The following is a 25,659-nucleotide window of genomic DNA, read 5'->3' on the forward strand; positions in this document are numbered from 1 at the left end:
GTCTCAAAATGATTCAACCCCTGGAATATAATCCCTCACAACAGCACAGATCTGCAGAACAGGTGTTGTCTCACTAATCAAGGGCTTCATGAGCTGCACCAGGTGTGCTTGAGCTAGAACACCTGATTCAGAAACCCGATTTGTGAGAAGGCCGGTTCAGAAAACCCTGCAGTGACTGCAGAAGACCTTCAGCAAGACTTGATGGAAACACACTGAGGTTTCAGATGCACAGTAAAGTGAATCATTTCGATTGCAACTGTATATGATTCAACAGACACTGAGTAAAAGATGAGAGCAGAGGGGCCAAACTCTTCTTCTGCACTCTGCAGTGTGTACGTGTGTGTGTAAAAGAAGCGAGACAAACAAGTGTTTTATACATCAACATTTATATACTCACAAACTGCATGAATTATTATAGGTGAAAAGAAACGGATAAAACGCAGCGAGTAAAACATACAGAAGTTCAAACAACGGTACAGAAATGTCTATAAGCATGCTACTGATACACACACCCACACACACACACACACACTCTCACTCTTTCTCTCACACTCACTCTCTCTTTCACACACTCTTTCTCTCACATACTCACACTCAGACTCTTTCTCTCACACACTCACTCTCACACACTCCCTCTCACACACTCCCTCTCACACACTCACTCTTTCTCTCACACTCACTCTTTCTCTCACACACTCCCTCTCACACACTCACTCTTTCTCTCACACACTCACTCTTTCTCTCACACTCACTCTTTCTCTCACACACTCACTCTTTCTCTCACACACTCACTCTTTCTCTCACACACTCACTCTTTCTCTCACACTCACTCTTTCTCTCACACACTCCCTCTCACACACTCACTCTTTCTCTCACACACTCACTCTTTCTCTCACACACTCACTCTTTCTCTCACACACTCACTCTTTCTCTCACACACTCCCTCTCACACACTCACTCTTTCTCTCACACACTCACTCTTTCTCTCACACACTCCCTCTCACACACTCACTCTCACACACTCACTCTTTCTCTCTCACTCACTCTTTCTCTCACTCACTCTTTCTCTCACACACTCCCTCTCACACACTCCCTCTCACACACTCCCTCTCACACACTCCCTCTCACACACTCCCTCTCACACACTCCCTCTCACTCAGACACTCACACTCAGACACTCACACTCAGACACTCACTCTCACACACTCACTCACACTCAGACACTCACTCTCACACACTCAGACACTCACACTCAGACACTCACTCTCACACACTCACACACTCACACTCAGACACTCACTCTCACACACTCACAAACTCACACTCAGACACTCACTCTCACACTCAGACACTCACTCTCACACACTCACAAACTCACACTCAGACACTCACTCTCACACTCAGACACTCACTCTCACACACTCACACACTCAGACACTCACTCTCACACTCAGACACTCACTCTCACACACACTCAGACACTCACTCTCACACACACTCACACTCAGACACTCACTCTTTCTCTCACACACTCTCACTCTCACACACTCACACTCAGACCCTCACTCTCACACACACTCACACTCAGACCCTCACTCTCACACACTCACTCTTTCTCTCACACACTCACACTCAGACACTCACTCCCACACACACTCACACTCAGACACTCACTCTTTCTCTCACACACTCACACTCAGACCCTCACTCTCACACACTCACTCTTTCTCTCACACACTCACTCTCACACACTCACTCTTTCTCTCACACACTCACACTCACTCTCACACACTCACTCTTTCTCTCACACACTCACTCTCACACACTCACTCTTTCTCTCACACACTCAGACACTCATTCTCACACACTCACTCTCAGACACTCATTCTCACACACTCACTCTTTCTCTCACACACTCACACTCAGACACTCACTCTCACACTCAGACACTCACTCTCACACACTCACTCACTCTCAAACACTCACTCTTTCTCTCACACACTCACACTCAGACACTCATTCTCACACACTCACTCTTTCTCTCACACACTCACACTCAGACACTCACTCTCACACTCAGGCACTCATTCTCACACACTCACTCTTTCTCTCACACACTCACACTCAGACACTCACTCTCACACTCAGACACTCACTCTCACACACTCACTCTCTCTCACACACTCTCACTTTCTCTCACACACTCTCACTTTCTCTCACACACTCTCACTTTCTCTCACACACTCTCACTTTCTCTCACACACTCACACTCAGACACTCACTCTCACACACTCACTTTCTCTCACACACTCACACTCAGACACTCTCACACACTCACTCTTTCTCTCTCACACTCTCACTCAGACACTCACACACACTCACTCTTTCTCTCACACACTCACTCAGACACTCACTCTCACACACTCACACTCAGACACTCACTCTCACACTCAGACACTCACTCTCACTCAGACACTCACACTCAGACACTCACTCTTTCTCTCACACACTCACTCTCACACACTCACTCTCACACACTCACTCTCACACACTCACTCTCACTCACTCACTCACAATAGAGTTTTCAAGTTTTCAGGAAGTGCTTCTAGGTAGTTCAGTAAAATAACAGGAAAACATCCAGATGGAAATGAACAATCGAAGCATTGCTGTCGCTGTCGCTCACACACACACAAACACACACACACAAACACACACACACACTGCTGCGTTGGGATCGGGATGATCCACACGGACCGAAGGCTCAGTGATCGACTCTCATCGCTGCTGAAAGGCACAGAGATCCTGACGGATGAGAGTCACAGTCCGTTCGGGAACTCCGGTTCAACAGCGGATCCATGTCGGATGAATCTGTGATCTGGGAATGACCATGACATTCAGATGGCGTCACACACACACACAGACTCGCGGTTCGGCTCCAGGCCGTGTCACTGATCCGCTGGAGAAACGTCACCAGTGTTTGTGTTTGAACCAGTGAAACGGCACAACCAGTGGAAGATTCCTCCGGAGAAAGTCCATTAAAACAAGACACAATGTTCAGCTAGAGTTCATTATGGCACAGAAGTGTAGGTACTCAGAGTCGGCAGATCCGAGCAATCACACACACATAACGCATGATGGGCTTTTACTCTCAAACACCACATTAGCTCAGCAGAAATCGTACTAATCAAACTATGTAATGTTAGCAGGAAGGTAATAAACATGACAGTATTGGCACTGGCAGCCGTCCCTGAAAATAAACAAAAATCTAGAAAGTGAAGAAAGCTTGGGTGTGTTCGGGCCGATGATGAGGTGAACCGATGGAGAAACACCTGAGGATGATGAGGATAGAGCTAGCATCCGGCGAACGAGAGCTAGCATCCGGCGAACGAAAGCTAGCATCCAGCGAACGAGAGCTAGCATCCGGCGAACGAGAGCTAGTGTCCGGTGCTAGTGTTGAGCAAGTCTTCGGATCGACGCTGCGACTCCAAGGCTTTCGAGGTGTTCGAGTCCTGAGGCACATCAGATTTACGCCTGACGAGCGGCCGCTCCTTCCTCTGCTCCCTCGACATCTACAACACACACACACACACAGAGAGAGAGAGACAGACACACACACACAAACATATGAGTAACACACATGTACATGATTGGAACAGGTTAAATGAAAACAATATTCACACTGCTCGCGGTCAGAAACGAGAGTGAATGAGAGACGAGTTTCCTCTAGTGGAAGCGTTTGGTACTGCAGCCGAACAACATCTCACTGAAAGACCAACTTTTTTTAAAATCACTTTTTAAACTTTTTTCACTTCAGCATTAATCTGCCAAGTGTCGTCTTTGAAAAGAGATCAAACTCGCTCTAAAGCGTTCAAGATTTACCATCGTTTAAGTTGGAAATTTAATTTTCAGGTCTATGCTCAAAGTGAATAAATGGATTATAAATACAGCATAAATATGACTAAGTATTAAAAAAAATCCCCTAAAAAAACAAAATATGTATTATGTATATGATAAAAGAACATTATCAAACTAAAATATATTATATTAATTTCATTGACAAAAAAAAAATTCTGTCATTTGAGTGGATTCTCCAGCCTCTAGTTGCTCATGTAACAAACACTCAGTGGGAGTTTAGAGTCTAAACGAAAGCATTTGAACACGTGGATCGTCCTTTTCCACACATGATGATGATGATGATGATGATGATGAAGCTCTGCTCGGTTCTCTGAATTACCTGAACGGCTCTGGACTGCACTGTCTTTTTTAAGATCTCAACATCTTCTATAAAGGGAACATCCGTCTCCATTTCTACAGGACTGTTTAGTCCAGACGGATCGACATACAAAACGCACTAGTGGAAAAGAAAGCAACAGAAACACGAACGTTAACGGGAGCCATTAGCAGCAACTGAAGATGCACACGGACGTCAGTAGGAAAGTGAGTCAGGTCAACGTGATTGACAGGAAGTGGTACGAGCACTGATGCATGATGGGATTGAGAGACTCACCTGTGGGTTTGACTTGGCCAGACTCTCGATCTTTATCCAAGCCTCCTCTCGCTCCTTCAGCTTTGCCTTCTCTCTGGAAGCAGAAGTGTTCGTCAGAGTTCATCGTGTGTGTGTGTGTGTGCGCGCGTGTGCGTGCGTGCGTGCGTGCGTGCGCGCGTGTGTGTGACTCACTTGTTCTTCTCGGCTCTGAACTGCTGTGTGCAGTCGTCGAACAGCTTCTGGTTCATCTCCATGAAGAGCTTCAGTGCGTTATAGATCAAACCGTGGATCGTCCTGGAGTCATAAACACAGGAGAGACCAATATATCGTGAGTCATATAATATAATATTCAGATCGAGCAGAAACGCCTCCATCTTTACATTTCCATAAACCCTTGTTTATTTATTTTGGCAGGAAAAAGATGTCAAGGTTTACTACATTGATTTTCACTGGTGGTCAATAGTTTTGAATCATTACGATTTTTTTTAACGTTTATTCAAGAGGTTTCCAAGGCTGCATTTATTTGATCAGAAATACAGTAAAAAAAGTGAAATATTATTATAATGTAAATCAGCTGTTTTCTATGTGAATATATAGTAAAGTGTAATTTATTCCTGTGATCAAAGCTGAATTTTCAGCATCATTACTCCAGTCTTCAGTGTCACATGATCCTTCAGAAATCACTATAATACGATGATTTGATGATCAAGTCTCCGTGTAATGCTTCACAATTCAGTTTTCAAACAATGCAGTGCAAATGCAAAAATTCAAAATTTAAACCAGACATTCATTTTTCAGTTACTACATCAGTGGATATTTGACATTTTCTCCCCTTTTTTCAATTTTACTTTTGCTAAATTATGACTTAAGAAACAATCATTTGAATAATTGAAATCTTAACCATTTTCTATTTTCCCATTTTTAATTTTTTTTGTTTTTTGTCTTGTAATCTGCGCTGTGGGCTGTAACATTAGCACTTCATTGATGAAACTGCTTTATTTATTTATTTACACTGCATGCGGGTTAATGAGGAGCTTAAAATCACTGAACACACACACACACACACACGAAGAATATATCGTTAACTGTTCTGTGATTTATCAATAAAATAGCTTTATAAACTGTAAAGTTCTAGCATATATTTCTTAGTAAGTAAAACCCACAGCTTCACTAGTAGAGACGCAGTCAATCTCTCTCTCACTAATGCACTCATATAAATGTAATCTTTACTGTGTTTCATGTTGACATGAGTGTGTGTATGTGAAGAGCGTGCTTAACTGAGAGGAAACGTCTATAAAAGACTCGTGGAACTACTCTTTCCTACTCTTCATCTGGGCTTCAAACTGTCTGACAGACGCTACAAGTAATGCAGGAGCGCTGTCGTGTGTGTGTGTGTGTGTGTGTGCACAAGAGACCCGCGTTCAGTCTCAGCTCCAGGTTCAGGCGTGTGTGTTCATTTAAAAATCTGAAGTGGTTCCCCCACGATCATCTGTCAGGGTAAACGACTCCCGAAGGGAAACACGAGTCTTACTTGTTCCAGTGGCTCTTGGAGTTTCGGTAAAACGCCGGGAACATGATGGGTAAAATCCTGGCAGCGTTGTCACTGATGAGACTCATGATGTACTCGTTGTTCCAGTAATACAGCGCTCTCTCCGCCACCTGACGGACACACACGTCACATGACCACATGAACACACATGTTCTAACAGTATGCACTGTGGAAAGCGTTATAGAAATAAACTTGATTAGAGAATGACAGCATCATCGCAGGCACACAGTACACACATCAGTCAGCTGTATTACTGCAGCTTTATACAGGACAGATGCACTGTAATAAACAGAGTCAGTGATGAAACTTCATCAGATATGATAAACGGCTTTAGAGAAGATGATAGAGACGATATTCAGGAAGTCACGAGTAATGTGTGGTTTTGGTTATTTTTTCCACAAAAATCTCTGATCTGTTCTTTCCCCTGATATTCTATATTCATTTTCTATTTTATTCACACAGTTTTAAAACAGTTAAATATATTTATTTTATTCTATATTCTACTTTTTTGTTATGTGTGTGTGTCCATGGTTTTGTGTTAGTTCTGTTTGTTGTTGCACTCTAGCGAGGGACTAAGAAAACACTGGTCTTTGTGGACAATCTGGTCTATTAAACTTCTCAAAATAACAGAGCCAAAACATTATACATCATTCGTCTGACGGTTTTTAAATGTTGTTTATGTGTCTATGTGGTGTTTTTAATATGCTTTAAGACAAACCATGTGTAAGTTCATAAGTCGACAGCATTGCAGAGTATTTTCTCTTTAAAACTGCAGTGAACCAAAGACAGTCTCAAAAACACGGTTTGAAATCGCTGGTGTTTCTGACGTCACAAACTACCTTGTAATAGGGATGTGACGGTGAGGATATTTTCCCACCGGTTAATCGACGTGTGACGGGGGCATTTAAATCGCTAATTTAAAAGGCAAACGTAAAATGCGTGCGTTTGCACGGGCATGCATATTAGTGCGGTCGTGCGGAGCAGAACTGTTTTGTTATTGTGCCCTGAATTGGCGCTAATTTGAAAACAAAACAATTTTTTTTTTACATCGTTTATAAAAAGCTGGTGGGGCAGTGCGCACTTCACTTTCACTTTTAAATTAGCGTCAATTCATCCAGGGAGTTTGATTGACATGTGGTCTGACCAATCAAAATCCACCATTTTTGTCCGACAAAGCAGTCAGGAGAGTGATTAACGTGGATTTGAACTTGGCTTTAACTGAGGCAACATTAAACATTACACAATAAAGAGCCACAAAATGGTAGACATATTTATTGTTTAATTTTCTTTGACTGACCAAATTTGAAAGTTGAGACTTTGTTTCATATTAAATATCACCTGCTCGGTCCCGTCTGTCAGCGCGTTGTCAGTGTCCTCTATTTTTCCGTGCTTGAGAACATGGGTTGAATCCAAAATCGCCCCTAAACTCTCATTCACTAAGTAAGGCCTATTCCCTACGTTAGTCCACTAATACTGCTCACTTGAGCGAATTCGGACAAAGTTCAAGCCCGAAAGAGACTCGATACTGTCCTTTCTGTGGGTTGTGTGTGTGTGTGTAATAGGCAAGACTTAACGGATACTGCGTAATTGCTGTAAAGGGTGGTAAAACTCATTTTTCCGAAGGCTTGATTGTGTTTGTGGGGTGCACTGTAACATGTGTTCATGCTTCGTTTTTAAAAAATTGCATAATTTTTCATATATTTTACCTTTATTCTACACTGCTCTGTCCCTCCTTGTAAAAACGGTCTGATGGTTTCCGGGTTCTGTGAAGCCAGTCCCTCAAAACTACGCAATGGGCTCAGATTGGTTAGCTGGCCCAGTGTTAGCTGGCCCAGTACAACGATTGTAGACAAATATCTGTCGCCAGAACTATTAACCCAAAACGAACACTGAACATCGGCTTTACTACAGTAGCCAAATCAAACACAGAACCATGTTTAGCATGCCTGTAGATAAACAAGCGATAAACAATACATAAAAACTCTAATCAAAGATTAATTTACACTAATTCCAAGTTCGCTGTTGAGATTTAAAAACAGTTTGTAACGTTAGGTGTTTGTCAGATAACGTTAAGTATGAATGAGCATTTAACAAACCAGCAGAGCCAAACAGCGGTGTCACTTGTTTACTTCCTTGCTACAACATACAATTAACAATACGAACTATTACAGGAAAACGCATCGACGAAAAATAACTCCTACTTACAGGTTGTGGCCCGTAAACAACAGCTTCTGTTCTTACAGTTGGAACTGCTCCATCTTTCAGGACAAGCCGAGGTGCGAATCCGGCATTGAACTCGCCAAGATTGTGGAAGCTTTCCTCCGTAACATGTGCAGCACAGAGAGCGAGATTTGGGTCATAATTAACCATTGATCCTAACTCCCGCGACCCTAGGAAGGCTGAACACAGTGGACCTGCAATCCGGGCACTGATGAATATAACAGCGTTTCGACGACATTGCGGCCGCAACAACTCCTATACCACAATAACTCTTCTCCAACGCAATATAAAATGGCCTCGCCCCCTTATTTCGTATTCTCGGAGGAGGGGTTTATGTAAATATTGGGGTTAGTGACGTCAGCAACCCTGGAGGAATGTGGTGTAGTCCTTAGAAATTGATTTCTTTAAAAGCAAATATCTCAGTTTGCTTTGAACTTTGAGCGCTGTAACTTTGCAGATGTTGTTTATGCTCAAACAGAAACATTACACACTACTAAAGCAGTGGTGTAGTCTAGTTTTTTGTAGTGAGTATACTGTATATACTCATAGTATATTAATGTCATAGTATACTGTTATATACCAGCCCCAGCCCCTCATTCATGAGCGCTCATTCACAGAAACACGCAGAACATTCAGAGTTTATTTCAATAGCAGTCTTTTTGAGCTTTAATATTCATAGACACTTAGTACATATCGAGATTTGATTCATTGTATCATTACTTTTGATTTATTCATTCAAAACTGGCCAAATTGCGTGACGTTCCGCTTTACAGTAGACTAAGTTACATTTGTTGCTGGATTCCGCGATTCGATCCGTGTCGCTGCGCAAACACAGACGTACGCCGGGGTGAATTTATGAATGAAAGTTCTTTCACAAAACGATGTTGTTACGAATCCTCACGCTTTTTAAAGTGGGTATACGGAGATCTTTGATATTTCCTAGTGGGTATACGCCGTATACCTGCGTATCACGTAGACTAAACCACTGAACTAAAGTTAGAAAAGGGAAATCGTGTTTTACCACCCCTTTAAATATTTTTTAATGCTTTAAACTTTTTTTTTGGGTGCACTTTTATCATGGATAGATGCACTTTTATCATGGATAATGGTGCCCATTCACTCTCATTATAAGCTTGGAAGAGTCATGAGATTTTTTAATATAACTCTGATTGTATTCGTCTGAAAGAAGAAAGTCATATACACCTTGGATGACCTGAGGGTGAGTAAATCAAGGGACTATTTTCATTTTGGGGTGAACAATCCCTTTAAGAGCGTATTAGAGCACATTGCTGTTGGTGTTGCGATGGACGCACCTGAAAGTGAGGGCTGGACACACACTTGGCTAGCTGACGGAAGAGCGGCTCCATGACCTTGACGAACTCCGACGGCTCGATCACGTCCAGGATCTCCTCCAGCTCGTTCAGGAACATCACCTCTTTCGGGCTGTGAGTTTTGGGCCAGTACTTGAGCAGAGCCATGACCACCTGCACACGGGCAGCACAGCATCAGTCACATTATCACCCTCATCAGCCAATCAGAGAGAGCGAAGTCTTACCGGCTCTGTGAGCGTGCTGTCCTTCTCCAGGAACTGAACCACACAATACGCCAGCTGAGCGAGAACACACGACATTAGCATGAAGCGCTCACGCAGCGCATGAGCTAAAGGAGGAGTTCACTTCAGAATAAAAATCTCCTGATGATTTACTCTCCTCACATCATCCACGATGTTCATGTGTTTCTTTCTTCAGTGGAAAAGAAATGAAGGTTTTTGAGGAAAACACTCCAGGATTTTCTCCATATAGTGACTTCAATGGACACGCATTACGTAATCAGGGTGAAAGGTCAAGCGGTGAACGGACTGTAAAAATGTAGGAAAGGGTGAAAAACTCTAATATTCTCCTCCAACTTCATAATCATCTGACATTGTTGTTTTACCTTTTATTTATTAAATTTTTTTGTAAATGCCGTTTGACTTAGTCTTTGCACGTTCGCTCTGTAAACACTGTCGGTTCTTCCGCCTTTCACCCTGATCACGTAATGTGTGTCGCATCACAGCTCGTGCAAGACCAGCATTAGTGCTTAAAGTATATAAATGTTTATTGTGTTATAAATGTGCGCTGGTTTGTCTAGATCAGACTCTTATTCCTCGGCTGGATCGTGTCGAGACTTTGAAGCTGCACTGAAACTCACATTTGGACCTTCGACCCGTTGGACTCCATTGAAGTCACTATATGGAGAAAATCCTGGAGTGTTTTCCTCAAAAACCTTCATTTCTTTACGACTGAAGAAAGAAACGCATGAACATCGTGGATGACGTGAGGAGAGTGGTTCTGAAGTGAACTCTCCTGTGATGAGGAATGAGGCACTGACCTGCGGGTGATAGACGCTCAGAGACTTCACCTTGTGCAGCGGGAGCAAAACCTTCAGCAGGAAAATCTTGTGCTCCTCTTTTAACGGTAAAGCAAAACCGTTGATGATGCTGTCGGAGAGAAGGAAGGAACACGCCTATCAGGAGATTTCCCAGCATGCAAAGGGACACACATCACAAGCTCATGTTTTACCTTCCTAGGATCTCCAGTAGTTCAGCTATTCCGTTGTGATGCTCAGTCTCGTAAATAAACCTGCAAACACACACAAACACAGAGGGATTCTGGGCCACGGTTCCTTCGTATCCGAGTTTCACATTTACACACGGAGGAAAACAAAGACGATTCAGTCCTAAAGGGCAAGAATGCATTATTACACACTAACTCTGAGCCATGAAGGCTTTGCTCACCTGTAAAATATGTTATTAACTTGCTTCCTGATATAAGCGCGCAGCCCGAGAAACTTCCCGTATATCCGGTGCAGGGTGGTTTTCAGGAAGTCCCGTTCTCGAGGATCTTCACTGTCAAACAACTCTAGAAGCTGAAATAGAGTTCAGACAACATTCAACAGTTTTAAACTAGAATCAAATGGATGTTTTATTGTTTCTGAAAGAGTCTCTTCTGCTCACCAGGGCTGCATTTATTTAATCAAAAATACAGTAAAAACACTGAAATATTATTCCAATGTAAATCAGCTGTTTTCTATGTGAATATATAGTAAAGTGTAATTTATTCCTGTGATCAAAGCTGAATTTTCAGCATCATTACTCCAGTCTTCAGTGTCACATGATCCTTCAGAAATCACTATAATATGATGATTTGATGCTCGAGAAACATTTATGAATATCAGTGTTGAAAACAGCTTCAGATTTGTGTGGAAACTGTGATACATTTTATTTTTTAGGATTCTTTGATGAATAGAAAATTCCAAAGAACAGCATTAATTTGAAATATAATCTTTTGTAACTTATTATAAATGCTTTACTGTCACTTTTGATCAATATAATGCATCCTTGATTAATAAAAGTATTAATTTACTTATTTTTTCTCACCCAAAACTTTTGAATGGAAGTGTATTTCCACAAAACTCTGAAGCAGCACAACTGTTAATGTCAATGATGTCATGTGACACTGAAGACTGGAGTAATGATGCTGAAAATTCAGCTTTGATCACAGGAATAAATTACACTTTACTGTATATTCACATAGAAAACAGCTGATTTACATTGGAATAATATTTCAGTGTTTTTACTGTATTTTTGATTAAATAAATGCAGCCCTGGTGAGCAGAAGAGACTCTTTCAGAAACATTAAAACATCCTATTGATTACAAACCGTTGACCGCTAATGTGTATATAGTGAAAATAATTTTTTTTTACCTGCATCACAAATTTCTGGTCGATGTACTTCTTTGCAACATTGGGCTGAAAATCGGGCGACTCTAAAAACCGCAGGAAAAACTCGTACACCAGCTTTAAGAAACAGAAAGATGCTGTAATGAGCAACAGATCAAACGAGTTCAAATGTTCTGTGTTATTCAGACCCGTTCACACCGCGACCCAACCAGACGCCACTGATCACAGCCAGCATCCGGGTCAGCTCTGATTGGCTGATGGTTGTTGTGGCCTCGCTCTGATTGGTCGTGGTGTGACCGGTGTCGGGGTCATGTGACTGGTGTAGATGATGTCATCAGCACCTGTAGGTGTGGCCACGCTGCCTCCAGAGTGGGTTCGTCCTCCTCGGGGTCAAACTCTGCTCCCGTCGGGTTGGACGAAGGCGGAAGAGCCCTGAACATGTTGATGGCAAACTGCAACACACACACACAGGAACACGCATCATCAGCACACGCTTTATTTAATGTTAAAAGTGTCTTTTTTATAAATCATTTACAGCCGCACTTCAAGCGACAATGGATAATTTACCTCAGATCTTGAAAATAAATGAAAGTAGAAGATGGTTAGTCACCTTTATTTATATAGCACTTTTTACAATACAGATCGTTTCAAAGCAGTTTTACAGAGATCACTCAGAATGTATTTTTAATATTGTTAAATTGGCATAATATTTATGAATTTGTATTTGAATTAGAGACGCTGCGACGCCATTGGTGCACTGGTTACTCCAGTTATCTAATCACAGCTGACGCTGAGCCACATGTGGTTTGAGGGATTTATTCTGGAAATATGTTTATATCGTAGTTTATGTGCACGTTTTATTATCGGATAAAAAATAATCTATCTCAACTGAGCACTTAAGTTTTTATGCACATTTTTAGAATTTATGTGCATCCTAAAAATTGCTTAAAAATATGTGGATGTAAACAGAGCTATAGATTAGCACAATCAGCCAGTAGATTCTCATATAAATATCCTGCAATCAATCAGTGGGCTGTGCGTCACGTCTCTCATCTAGACAGGCCAACAATCGACGGCCACATTAGCAGAACAATAACGCTATTAGCATTGGCAGCAGTCGTGCAGCTTTGATCATGTGACTGAAAGACATGAAAGCCGGGGTTGACTCACACACGCGGCGGATCTGTTCAACATCACGCCTGCATGATATGCATTATGAAACAGGAGTTTCTGGAACGGGAGCTTGAGGAATATTGTCTCTAGGGCTGCAACGGCTCAAACTGTTGTAGGTTCACGGTTTCGCTAGGTTCGGTATGTGCTTTATGTTCAGGGGAAAAAGGTCTACTGTCAAATAAAAACAAAGAAAACTCTAAGTTCACTTAAGGCATAACAGACTATGTCTGCTGGGATACTCAAGACAGACAGGTTAACAATTTTTGTATGAATTTGTCCATTCAAGCGCAAGACTTGAAAGAGAACTCAATATTTGCTGTCTGAGACTTGTGCGCGCTTTAGATGCTCTTAAATGTTTAAATTAATAAGGCTTAAATGAGTTTAGCTTAAACACATGATAGCAACCGCGGTGCAAGTCGCCTCTGTCGCATTTTTCGCCTTTGCTTTTGGCTTGCTTAGTTGTGGTTATTAACTTTATATTCAACAATATTATTGATCATAGACACCATTATAGGAGAACTGAACTGAGCTGGACGATGACATCACGGTTTTCTCCGGAGCGGATATATATAAATATAAATTAACTAAATGAATAACTTTTTTTAAAACAAAAATGAATCATCACTGAAGCTGGACTGTGACGCTATTGTCTTCTGGAAACAAACTCTGTTGCATTATTTTCTCTGTAAAGCTGCTTTGAAACACTGTGTTGTAAAAAGCGCTGTATAAATAAAGCAGACTTGACAAGTGCGTCTCGACCCGTGAGTGGAGAACGGTACGGTTGGCTTTTTTTACCGAGAACCGTTACAGCCCTACTTGTCTCCATCATCATGATAAGGCTTCTCTAAAGCTGTAAATAGCAGAGCATGTGAAGTCCGTGAAGCACAAGACAGAGAGACTGAGGACGGAGACACAGAGCATCATTGATCCGAGATCAAAGCGTGTCCTGAGCGCTGGACTCACCATGTGCACCACCTCGGGGTAGATGGGCTCGGTGATCACACTGCGGTTGTGTGTGAGGAACTCCACCATCTCGCTGAGCGCCGCACGCTTCACCTCCTTCCATTTCAGGTCGCTGAGCGGATCGGAGAGGAAGTCGAAGAGAACGCAGCACTGCCGCAGCTTCTGGACGAACAGCTTCTCCTGCTCGGCTGGAGCCACGTCTGAAACACACATACAGCTTCACTAACCACTAATCATACTTCACAACTATTCATAGTCAACCAATCATAGTCAACTATTCATAGTCAACCAATCATAGTTAACAACTAATCATACTTAACAACTAATCATACTTAACAACTAATCATAGTCAACTAATCATAGTCAACTAATCATAGTCAACTAATCCATAGTCAACTAATCATAGTCAACTAATCATAGTCAACTATTCATAGTCAACTAATCATAGTCAACTAATCATAGTCAACTAATCATAGTCAACTAATCATGGTCAACTAATCATAGTCAACTATTCATAGTCAACTAATCATAGTCAACTAATCATAGTCAACTAATCCATAGTCAACTAATCATAGTCAACTAATCATAGTCAACTATTCATAGTCAACTATTCATAGTCAACTAATCATAGTTAACAACTAATCATAGTCAACTAATCATGGTCAACTAATCATGGTCAACTAATCATAGTCAACTATTCATAGTCAACTAATCATAGTCAACTAATCATAGTCAACTAATCCATAGTCAACTAATCATAGTCAACTAATCATAGTCAACTATTCATAGTCAACTATTCATAGTCAACTAATCATACTTAACAACTAATCATAGTCAACTAATCATGGTCAACTAATCATAGTCAACTAATCATACTTCACAACTAATCATAGTCAACTAATCATAGTCAACTAATCATAGTCAACTAATCATAGTTAACTATTCATAGTCAACTAATCATAGTCAACTAATCATAGTTAACTAATCATAGTTAACTAATCATAATTAACAACTATTCATAGTCAACTAATCATGGTCAACTAATCATAGTTAACAACTAATCATAGTCAACTAATCATAGTCAACTAATCATACTTCTCAACTAATCATAGTCAACTATTCATAGTCAACTAATCATAGTCAACTAATCATAGTCAACTAATCATAGTCAACTAATCATAGTCAACTATTCATAGTTAACTAATCATAGTTAACTAATCATAATTAACAACTATTCATAGTCAACTAATCATAGTCAACTAATCATAGTCAACTAATCATAATTAACAACTAATCATAGTTAACAACTAATGATCTCTGCAACGGAAGTGAATCAATCAAAACTAACTTTATCTGGACAATAACTAATCATAGTCAACTAATCATACTTAACAACTAATCATAGTCAACTAATCATAATTAACAACTAATCATAGTCAACTAATCATAGTCAACTAATCATAATTAACAACTATTCATGGTTAACTAATCATAGTTAACTACTATTCATAGTTAACTAATCATAATTAACAACTATTCATAGTTAACAACTAATGATCTCTGCAACGGAAGTGAATCAATCAAAACTAACTTTATCTGGACAATAACTAATCATAGTCAACTAATCATACTTAACAACTAATCATAGTCAACTAATCATAATTAACAACTATTCATAGTTAACTAATCATAGTTAACAACTATTCATAGTTAACTAATCATAGTTAACAACTATTCATAGTTAACTAATCATAATTAACAACTATTCATAGTTAACAACTAATGATCTCTGCAACGGAAGTGAATCAATCAAAACTAACTTTATCTGGACAATAACTAATCATAGTCAACTAATCATACTTAACAACTAATCATAGTCAACTAATCATACTTAACAACTAATCATAGTCAACTAATCATAATTAACAACTATTCATAGTCAACTAATCATAGTCAACTAATCATAATTAACAACTATTCATAGTTAACTAATCATAGTCAACTAATCATAATTAACAACTATTCATGGTTAACTAATGATAGTTAACAACTATTCATAGTTAACTAATCATAGTTAACAACTATTCATAGTTAACTAATCATAATTAACAACTAATCATAGTCAACTAATCATAGTTAACAACTATTCATAGTTAACTAATCATAGTTAACAACTATTCATAGTTAACTAATCATACTTAACAACTAATCATAGTCAACTAATCATAGTTAACAACTATTCATAGTTAACTAATCATAGTTAACAACTATTCATAGTCAACTAATCATACTTAACAACTAATCATAGTCAACTAATCATAATTAACAACTATTCATAGTTAACTAATCATAGTTAACAACTATTCATAGTTAACTAATCATAGTTAACAACTATTCATAGTCAACTAATCATACTTAACAACTAATCATAGTCAACTAATCATAATTAACAACTATTCATAGTTAACTAATCATAGTTAACAACTATTCATAGTTAACTAATCATAGTTAACAACTATTCATAGTTAACTAATCATAGTTAACAACTATTCATAGTCAACTAATCATAATTAACAACTATTCATAGTTAACAACTACTGATCTCTGCAACAGAAGTGAATCAATCAAAACTAACTTTATCTGGACAATAACTTTATTCTAGATCTGCTGTAAAGCCTAAACAATCTCTGTTACTGTAATCTCCTATTATCACTGTAAAGCTGCTGAGAAACTCTATATTGTTAAAGCTCTGTAGAAATGACTTGACTTTATACAGAACGATTCACAGTAATAAACAGAATCAATGATGGAAACTTTATCAGATATGAGACAAATTTAGGTGTTGTATTTTTATCATATGTAATGATCTTTTGGTATGTAATGTGATGTGTCAAATAAAGAATTAAATAAACAAATACAAAATTCAGCTGTAAAGCAGCTCTACAGAAGATGATAGTCATTATTCAGATCAGTTCAGTTCGAGAACAGTGTAAAGTAGTTCATCAATTATTAATTGAGTTCAAATGCAGCTGTAAAGTTTTGTGTTGTAAAACACATTTATTCAGCCTCTGTAGACTATAAAGCAAAAAAGCTTCATTTTTGTGGTTACAACATTATTATTAAACCGTTGCAAATGCTTTCACTTAAATTCTGATAATTTTCTTGTCTGTCTATTCCAAGTCATCTTCATTTATACAGCGCTTTTAACAATATAAATCTTTCAAAGCAGCTTTACAGTGATAATAGGAGATTCAGTTCATTCCTTGCTTAAACCATAATCTTGAATCAGAATAACTTCTACCCATAACCTCTTGCAGCATCTCTTCTCTGATGATGTGGGCGGGGCAACCTGTCACTCACATGAGATCAGCCAATAGCAAACCACAACCATTATATCATCATCATCATCATCTACACTGACTGACACTCCGCAAGCGCTGGTGACATGAGCTGGACTGATGTTATAAGATCACTTAAACTTGTGTTAGGGTAATAAAGCTGAAAGTCTCGAATGAGCTCTTTTATTGTTCATTATAGCTTTCACTAACAACAAATCATCCAGTGTGATTTATGCATGTTGTTATGAGTATTTCAGCCTCGTCACATGCTGGAGCAGAACGAGCTCACACACATCTCCATGAAGAGGTCGAGATGAGTTCAGACACATGATCATCTGCTCTTATCTGACCCAACAGACCGACTCAGGCCTCGAGCGCCGGCCGCGTCACAGCTGACAGGCTGGATCGCTTTAACCAAACAGTTTCATAATATTTAGAGACATTAAATGTTTAATTGACCACTAATAATCATCATAAACATTTTAGAAGATGCTCATAGTTTTCTAGCAGTGACTTGTTTTGCCCACACAATGGAAGTCAGTGCTGTCCGATGCGGTTTACACCCCAACATTCATCAAAATATTTTATAATAATAAATAGTAAATAGTGACACAGTGATTGTTTTTGGAGCCCTTTGTTTCTGACGAAGCAGCGCATGAACATGAATAACGCATTACAAACTGACAACTGGGAAAATTGACTTTCTGACACACACTCAAGCAAAACTATTGAAAAAGCCCAATGCATTGTGGGTCAGCGACACTTCTCTTCAAAACAGATGTTGTGATTCACAACATAGATCAATAAGCACACAGTTAATGACTGTTTCAGGGATGACAGAGATTATAAGACAGAAGCACAGATGAATCTGAAGAGACTGTAAATCTGAGCAACTCAACGGCTTTAACAGCAGCTTTACTAAAACGAGTTATTTTATATCAAGAACACGCTTTGGCCAAAGAGAGAAACAGACAAGCATCTCTAACGAAAAGACGACAGTCTCGTTTCACAGACAGATGCAATAAACTTACCAAGATCTGGCTGAAGACAACTTTGGTTCATATAGAGAGTAATGGAGTCTGATTCATGTGGATAAAAGCATAACTCTCCGTTTGACTCCCTGAATCACTGTTGAACCGTCAAACCTTTCAAACCACACATCTCTTTAACCTGGCATACACAACACATTATCAATCTCTATAGGGCATTTCAGAATGTTTGTAAACAATAGGCACCAAGATACTTCCGGGTGGCAGAACGCGGGCGGCTTCTACTGACCAACTGAAGAGATCCAGCCGGCTACTGTAAACAGTTGCATAGTTAAAATCATTGTTGTTGATCAAAGTTGAAACGATGGAGAAAACGTGTTGTGTTTGGGGTTGCGCCGCCAGATACAGCAAAATGTGTAGGGTTTTATCGCTTTCCTTCAGAAAAAAGTAAATCTATCCAGCGGAACCTGTGGGTGAGGAGGTTAAAGCGAGTGGACGTCATCAAAAGTAGTGCATGTCGTCTTCTTTGCGCTTCCCGACCCGACACATTAAGTAATTATGAGCCCGAGCCCGATTTAAACCCAACCATCTTTAATACGTGGGTCGTTATAACTGACGTTCTCAACTACTTTCTATGTTACTTTCTCCCGCCCGCAACATTTATGTTTTGTCCCGCCTGCAAATAGACTTTTTTTCTGTACCTCAAAATACTTTCAAGTTAGCCTACGTGTCGCCATCATACACATCAGCATAAATGCTCCTGATAAATTATTTGTTATTAAAGCATTAACACACAAACCACTGTTATAATATAAAAGCAAGCAGCTACTGCGTGCATGGTTTTGGCATGACTGAATGCGCTCAAAGTGCGCTCCCTTAATAATTCCTAAAAAGCTGACATCAGTTCATTGCGATCTCACACATCTCTGTTATTATCAATGAAGCTGACTGCATAATATATACACTTTGTTTGTTATAATTAGAGGATTTGCCAGCATACAGAATTCAGCTCTGAAAAAAGTCTGTTTTGAGCAGTGAGGGGAGTCTATCTTATATGCTTCTGATTGGCCATTGCGTTCAAGAAATCAACACATATGTCTGTGATTGGCTACATCGCTCAACGCTGCAAACATGTTATAAAACAAAACTCTGGCCTGTAAATCATTTGTATTTTGTTTTAGTTTTTCTTGTTGCTTTTCTGCAACAGATGAATAAAAATGTATTAGTTTTTATGTTTTATTCATAGATATGTCTAGTTTGCGGGTGTCCCGCGAATCGTTTTATTCTCCCAGAACCCGCACACACAGAGTGAGTGCATCACCGCCCGTGCCCGGACTCTGCCATCAAATCTAGTCAGCCGGATCCAGGCCGTATCCAGATCAGATGGAGGACCTGCACCTAGACACGACCACAACTCATGATGTAGTCAGCCGGATCCGGGCCGTATCCAGATCAGATGGAGGACCTGCGCCTAGACACGACCACAACGCATGATGTAGTCAGCCGGATCCGGGCCGTATCCAGATCAGATGGAGGACCTGCGCCTAGACACGACCACAACACATGATGTAGTCAGCCGGATCCGGGCCGTATCCAGATCAGATGGAGGAACTGTGCCTAGACACGACCACAACACATGATGTAGTCAGCTGGATCCAGAGCCGTAACCAGATCAGATGGAGGACCTGCGTCTAGACACGACCACAACACATGATGTAGTCAGCCGGATCCAGGCCGTATCCAGATCAGATAGAGGAACTGTGCCTAGACACGACCACAACACATGATGTAGTCAGCCGGATCCAGGCCGTATCCAGATCAGATAGAGGAACTGTGCCTAGACACGACCACAACACATGATGTAGTCCGCCGGATCCAGGCCGTATCCAGATCAGATGGAGGACCTGCGTCTAGACACGACCACAACACATGATGTAGTCAGCCGGATCCAGGCCGTATCCAGATCAGATGGAGGACCTGCGCCTAGACACGACCACAACACATGATGTAGTCAGCCGGATCCAGGCCGTATCCAGATCAGATGGAGGACCTGTGCCTAGACACGACCACAACACATGATGTAGTCAGCCGGAACCGGGCCGTATCCAGATCAGATGGAGGACCTGCGCCTAGACACGACCACAACACATGATGTAGTCAGCCGGATCCAGGCCGTATCCAGATCAGATGGAGGACCTGTGCCTAGACACGACCACAACACATGATGTAGTCAGCCGGAACCGGGCCGTATCCAGATCAGATGGAGGACCTGCGCCTAGACACGACCACAACACATGATGTAGTCAGCCGGATCCAGGCCGTATCCAGATCAGATGGAGGAACTGCGCCTAGACATGACCACAACACATGATGTAGTCAGCCGGATCCAGGCCGTATCCAGATCAGATGGAGGTACTGTGCCTAGACACGACCACAACACATGATGTAGTCAGCCGGATCCAGGCCGTATCCAGATCAGATAGAGGAACTGTGCCTAGACACGACCACAACACATGATGTAGTCAGCCGGATCCATGCCGTATCCAGATCAGATGGAGGAACTGTGCCTAGACACGACCACAACACATGATGTAGTCAGCCGGATCCAGGCCGTATCCAGATCAGATGGAGGACCTGTGCCTAGACACGACCACAACACATGATGTAGTCAGCCGGATCCGGGCCGTATCCAGATCAGATGGAGGAACTGTGCCTAGACACGACCACAACACATGATGTAGTCAGCTGGATCCAGAGCCGTAACCAGATCAGATGGAGGACCTGCGTCTAGACACGACCACAACACATGATGTAGTCAGCCGGATCCAGGCCGTATCCAGATCAGATAGAGGAACTGTGCCTAGACACGACCACAACACATGATGTAGTCAGCCGGATCCAGGCCGTATCCAGATCAGATAGAGGAACTGTGCCTAGACACGACCACAACACATGATGTAGTCAGCCGGATCCAGGCCGTATCCAGATCAGATGGAGGACCTGCGTCTAGACACGACCACAACACATGATGTAGTCAGCCGGATCCAGGCCGTATCCAGATCAGATGGAGGACCTGCGCCTAGACACGACCACAACACATGATGTAGTCAGCCGGATCCAGGCCGTATCCAGATCAGATGGAGGACCTGTGCCTAGACACGACCACAACACATGATGTAGTCAGCCGGAACCGGGCCGTATCCAGATCAGATGGAGGACCTGCGCCTAGACACGACCACAACACATGATGTAGTCAGCCGGATCCAGGCCGTATCCAGATCAGATGGAGGACCTGTGCCTAGACACGACCACAACACATGATGTAGTCAGCCGGAACCGGGCCGTATCCAGATCAGATGGAGGACCTGCGCCTAGACACGACCACAACACATGATGTAGTCAGCCGGATCCGGGCCGTATCCAGATCAGATGGAGGAACTGTGCCTAGACACGACCACAACACATGATGTAGTCAGCTGGATCCAGAGCCGTAACCAGATCAGATGGAGGACCTGCGTCTAGACACGACCACAACACATGATGTAGTCAGCCGGATCCAGGCCGTATCCAGATCAGATAGAGGAACTGTGCCTAGACACGACCACAACACATGATGTAGTCAGCCGGATCCAGGCCGTATCCAGATCAGATAGAGGAACTGTGCCTAGACACGACCACAACACATGATGTAGTCCGCCGGATCCAGGCCGTATCCAGATCAGATGGAGGACCTGCGTCTAGACACGACCACAACACATGATGTAGTCAGCCGGATCCAGGCCGTATCCAGATCAGATGGAGGACCTGCGCCTAGACACGACCACAACACATGATGTAGTCAGCCGGATCCAGGCCGTATCCAGATCAGATGGAGGACCTGTGCCTAGACACGACCACAACACATGATGTAGTCAGCCGGAACCGGGCCGTATCCAGATCAGATGGAGGACCTGCGCCTAGACACGACCACAACACATGATGTAGTCAGCCGGATCCAGGCCGTATCCAGATCAGATGGAGGACCTGTGCCTAGACACGACCACAACACATGATGTAGTCAGCCGGAACCGGGCCGTATCCAGATCAGATGGAGGACCTGCGCCTAGACACGACCACAACACATGATGTAGTCAGCCGGATCCAGGCCGTATCCAGATCAGATGGAGGAACTGTGCCTAGACATGACCACAACACATGATGTAGTCAGCCGGATCCAGGCCGTATCCAGATCAGATGGAGGTACTGTGCCTAGACACGACCACAACACATGATGTAGTCAGCCGGATCCAGGCCGTATCCAGATCAGATAGAGGAACTGTGCCTAGACACGACCACAACACATGATGTAGTCAGCCGGATCCATGCCGTATCCAGATCAGATGGAGGAACTGTGCCTAGACACGACCACAACACATGATGTAGTCAGCCGGATCCAGGCCGTATCCAGATCAGATGGAGGACCTGTGCCTAGACACGACCACAACACATGATGTAGTCAGCCGGAACCGGGCCGTATCCAGATCAGATGGAGGACCTGTGCCTAGACACGACCACAACACATGATGTAGTCAGCCGGACCCGGGCCGTATCCAGATCAGATGGAGGAACTGTGCCTAGACACGACCACAACACATGATGTAGTCAGCCGGAACCGGGCCGTATCCAGATCAGATGGAGGACCTGTGCCTAGACATGACCACAACACATGATGTAGTCAGCCGGATCCAGGCCGTATCCAGATCAGATGGAGGACCTGCGCCTAGACACGACCACAACACATGATGTAGTCAGCCGGAACCGGGCCGTATCCAGATCAGATGGAGGACCTGTGCCTAGACACGACCACAACACATGATGTAGTCAGCCGGAACCGGGCCGTATCCAGATCAGATGGAGGAACTGTGCCTAGACACGACCACAACACATGATGTAGTCAGCCGGAACCGGGCCGTATCCAGATCAGATGGAGGACCTGTGCCTAGACATGACCACAACACATGATGTAGTCAGCCGGATCCAGGCCGTATCCAGATCAGATGGAGGACCTGCGCCTAGACACGACCACAACACATGATGTAGTCAGCCGGAACCGGGCCGTATCCAGATCAGATGGAGGACCTGTGCCTAGACACGACCACAACACATGATGTAGTCAGCCGGAACCGGGCCGTATCCAGATCAGATGGAGGAACTGTGCCTAGACACGACCACAACACATGATGTAGTCAGCCGGAACCGGGCCGTATCCAGATCAGATGGAGGACCTGTGCCTAGACACGACCACAACACATCCCTGACTTGTCAGCAGACTCAGAGATTGTGGAACTAGAACTAGTCTCTCCCCTGTAAGGCCTCCTCCCCTTCCCCTTCCCTCTGTACTAGGGCTGGGCGATAAATAGATTTTATTGATTAACTCGAATGTGTAGTTTACGCCGATTTTTTTGAATGAAAACCACTCAACCACCGACGCTCCCATCTGGGCTCCCGTAGTTCCGACCGGGCTCAGCGCTTGCCATGATAGAGATACACAAACAACATGGCAAATGAGCAAGACCGTGGCATCAGTGGCACACCCGCCGGAAACATTTACAAGCTGAATCTGCAGGGCCGCCAACTCTCACGGGTTCACTGTGAGAAACGCAATTCTGTCACTTTTTACACGCTCTCACGCCACACATCCGTTTTCTCATGCAGAGAAAAATCGCGAAGCAAAGAGGACACTGACACCGACAGACAAGACAGAGAAGGTTACTATCGATATTAAACAGATTCTCAGCTCTCAGATTCTGTCAATTTTATTAAGAAATTCAAACAATAAACACCGTTTTGGCGCTTGTAAATGTGACGTGAGAGAACGCTGACAGATCTCAGTTCAAGCGGCACGTGAACCAAACATCTGTTACTCTTTACTACAAACTTACCGAGATGAAATAAAATCGATCGATCAGTGTTTTTCAACCGCGGAAAGATGTCCATAAAACAGCTGGAGAACAACATATGTCACGTAACGTTACATTTACCTCAGGATGGCTTTTAATGACCCATAGCACGCATGTTAGTTGGACGCATTATGAAATAAAAAACGCATTATACTTAATTTGAGTTAGTTTTAACCTTTAATAATACCAGCTGACAGGGCTTTCTGTATGTTTACAGCATTAGGTGATTTTTTTTTTTTTTTTTGGAAAACAATTAACACATTAACGCAGGCTATCTACTGTACCTATTTATCCAAAGGAATTTATATTGAATCAAGATCAGAATCAAATCACAAGAATTGAATTGAAATTATGAAATTTGTGTTAAGCAATAATAAAAACAGTAGCATACCAGTAAACTTAATAAAATTATGTTTAGTTACCAAATAATTTGACAATCACAATACACTTATTGTGATGCAAGTATTTTTTTTTTTTTTACACATCCCCCCCAATCCCAATCCACCCATTTTATTTTATGTTACATGTTCACAGTTTTCACAGACAGGGCCTGTCCTCTTGTCTTTTTGGCTTGTTGTTTCTGATTGCACTTTGATGGAGATCAAATCCCAGAAGGGAATATTAAAACAAAATAAAGTTAAAACTTGTTTTGAACAATTTCTTTGTCATCTACAGATTGATTTTAAGTAGGGAGAGAAAAAAATCGATTTAAATCGTAAATCGGATTTTATGTGAAAAAATCTGGGATTTTTTTTTAGGCCATATCGCCCAGCCCTACTCTGTACAGATAAAAACGTTATCAAAATGATTCCCGTTGACACTGATCCATGGAAACGATAAAAGCGCTGTATTAATCATGCCAGACAAGTAATTGCCGATGTCACTTTGTAAAGAAAGACTACACGCCCGCACACATATGCATTCTAACGCGCATGCCTATAGACTAAACACGTATATATAGAATATATATATATACCCGTTAGTGATGTATTGATTATTTAATGTATGTTTAAATAAATTTGTCAAGTTATGACTATATGATTATATTTAAAAAATTGGAGTAGAAAATTAACTCTATAATTACATTTAGATGTCTAGATTTAGATTCAAAAGCAATTTACAAATTTTATTTGAGTATTTAATATTATATGTAAAAATTTGGGCTGTGTTGTTACCGAACCGTCATGTTTGTGTACCGTTACACCCGTAATATATAAGAGATGAGATCATATTGATTGATCAATTATTAGCTGATAGTGGCTCACTTGCTCACACACACAC

The 25,659-nt window shown here is 41.8% G+C and overlaps 1 protein-coding gene across 5 annotated transcripts in view; it reads right to left on the minus strand.

Moving 5' to 3' along the window:
• Nucleotides 1–369: 369 nt before the first annotated feature.
• Nucleotides 370–25,659, minus strand: part of ppp2r5ca (protein phosphatase 2, regulatory subunit B', gamma a) — a 42,323-nt gene continuing 17,033 nt past the window's right edge. For 3 of the 5 annotated variants that reach the window (XM_077221701.1, XM_077221705.1, XM_077221703.1), the window contains 13 exons: nt 14,113–14,312; nt 12,318–12,428; nt 12,001–12,093; nt 11,032–11,162; nt 10,817–10,876; nt 10,626–10,734; nt 9,811–9,864; nt 9,569–9,739; nt 6,018–6,145; nt 4,679–4,780; nt 4,508–4,580; nt 4,235–4,351; nt 370–3,569 (listed from right to left, as the gene is read on the minus strand). In XM_077221701.1, coding sequence (XP_077077816.1) covers nt 3,435–3,569; nt 4,235–4,351; nt 4,508–4,580; nt 4,679–4,780; nt 6,018–6,145; nt 9,569–9,739; nt 9,811–9,864; nt 10,626–10,734; nt 10,817–10,876; nt 11,032–11,162; nt 12,001–12,093; nt 12,318–12,428; nt 14,113–14,312 — 1,484 coding nt within the window. In that variant the 3' untranslated portion in view covers nt 370–3,434. The remainder of the gene's footprint in view (nt 3,570–4,234; nt 4,352–4,507; nt 4,581–4,678; nt 4,781–6,017; nt 6,146–9,568; nt 9,740–9,810; nt 9,865–10,625; nt 10,735–10,816; nt 10,877–11,031; nt 11,163–12,000; nt 12,094–12,317; nt 12,429–14,112; nt 14,313–25,659) is intronic. The other 2 variants (XM_077221702.1, XM_077221704.1) reach the window with 1 other exon arrangement.

This window comes from Siphateles boraxobius, unplaced genomic scaffold (assembly GCF_051911475.1).
Source record: "Siphateles boraxobius isolate OS27281-9 unplaced genomic scaffold, OSU_SipBor_1 85, whole genome shotgun sequence".
Taxonomy (NCBI): domain Eukaryota; kingdom Metazoa; phylum Chordata; class Actinopteri; order Cypriniformes; family Leuciscidae; genus Siphateles; species Siphateles boraxobius.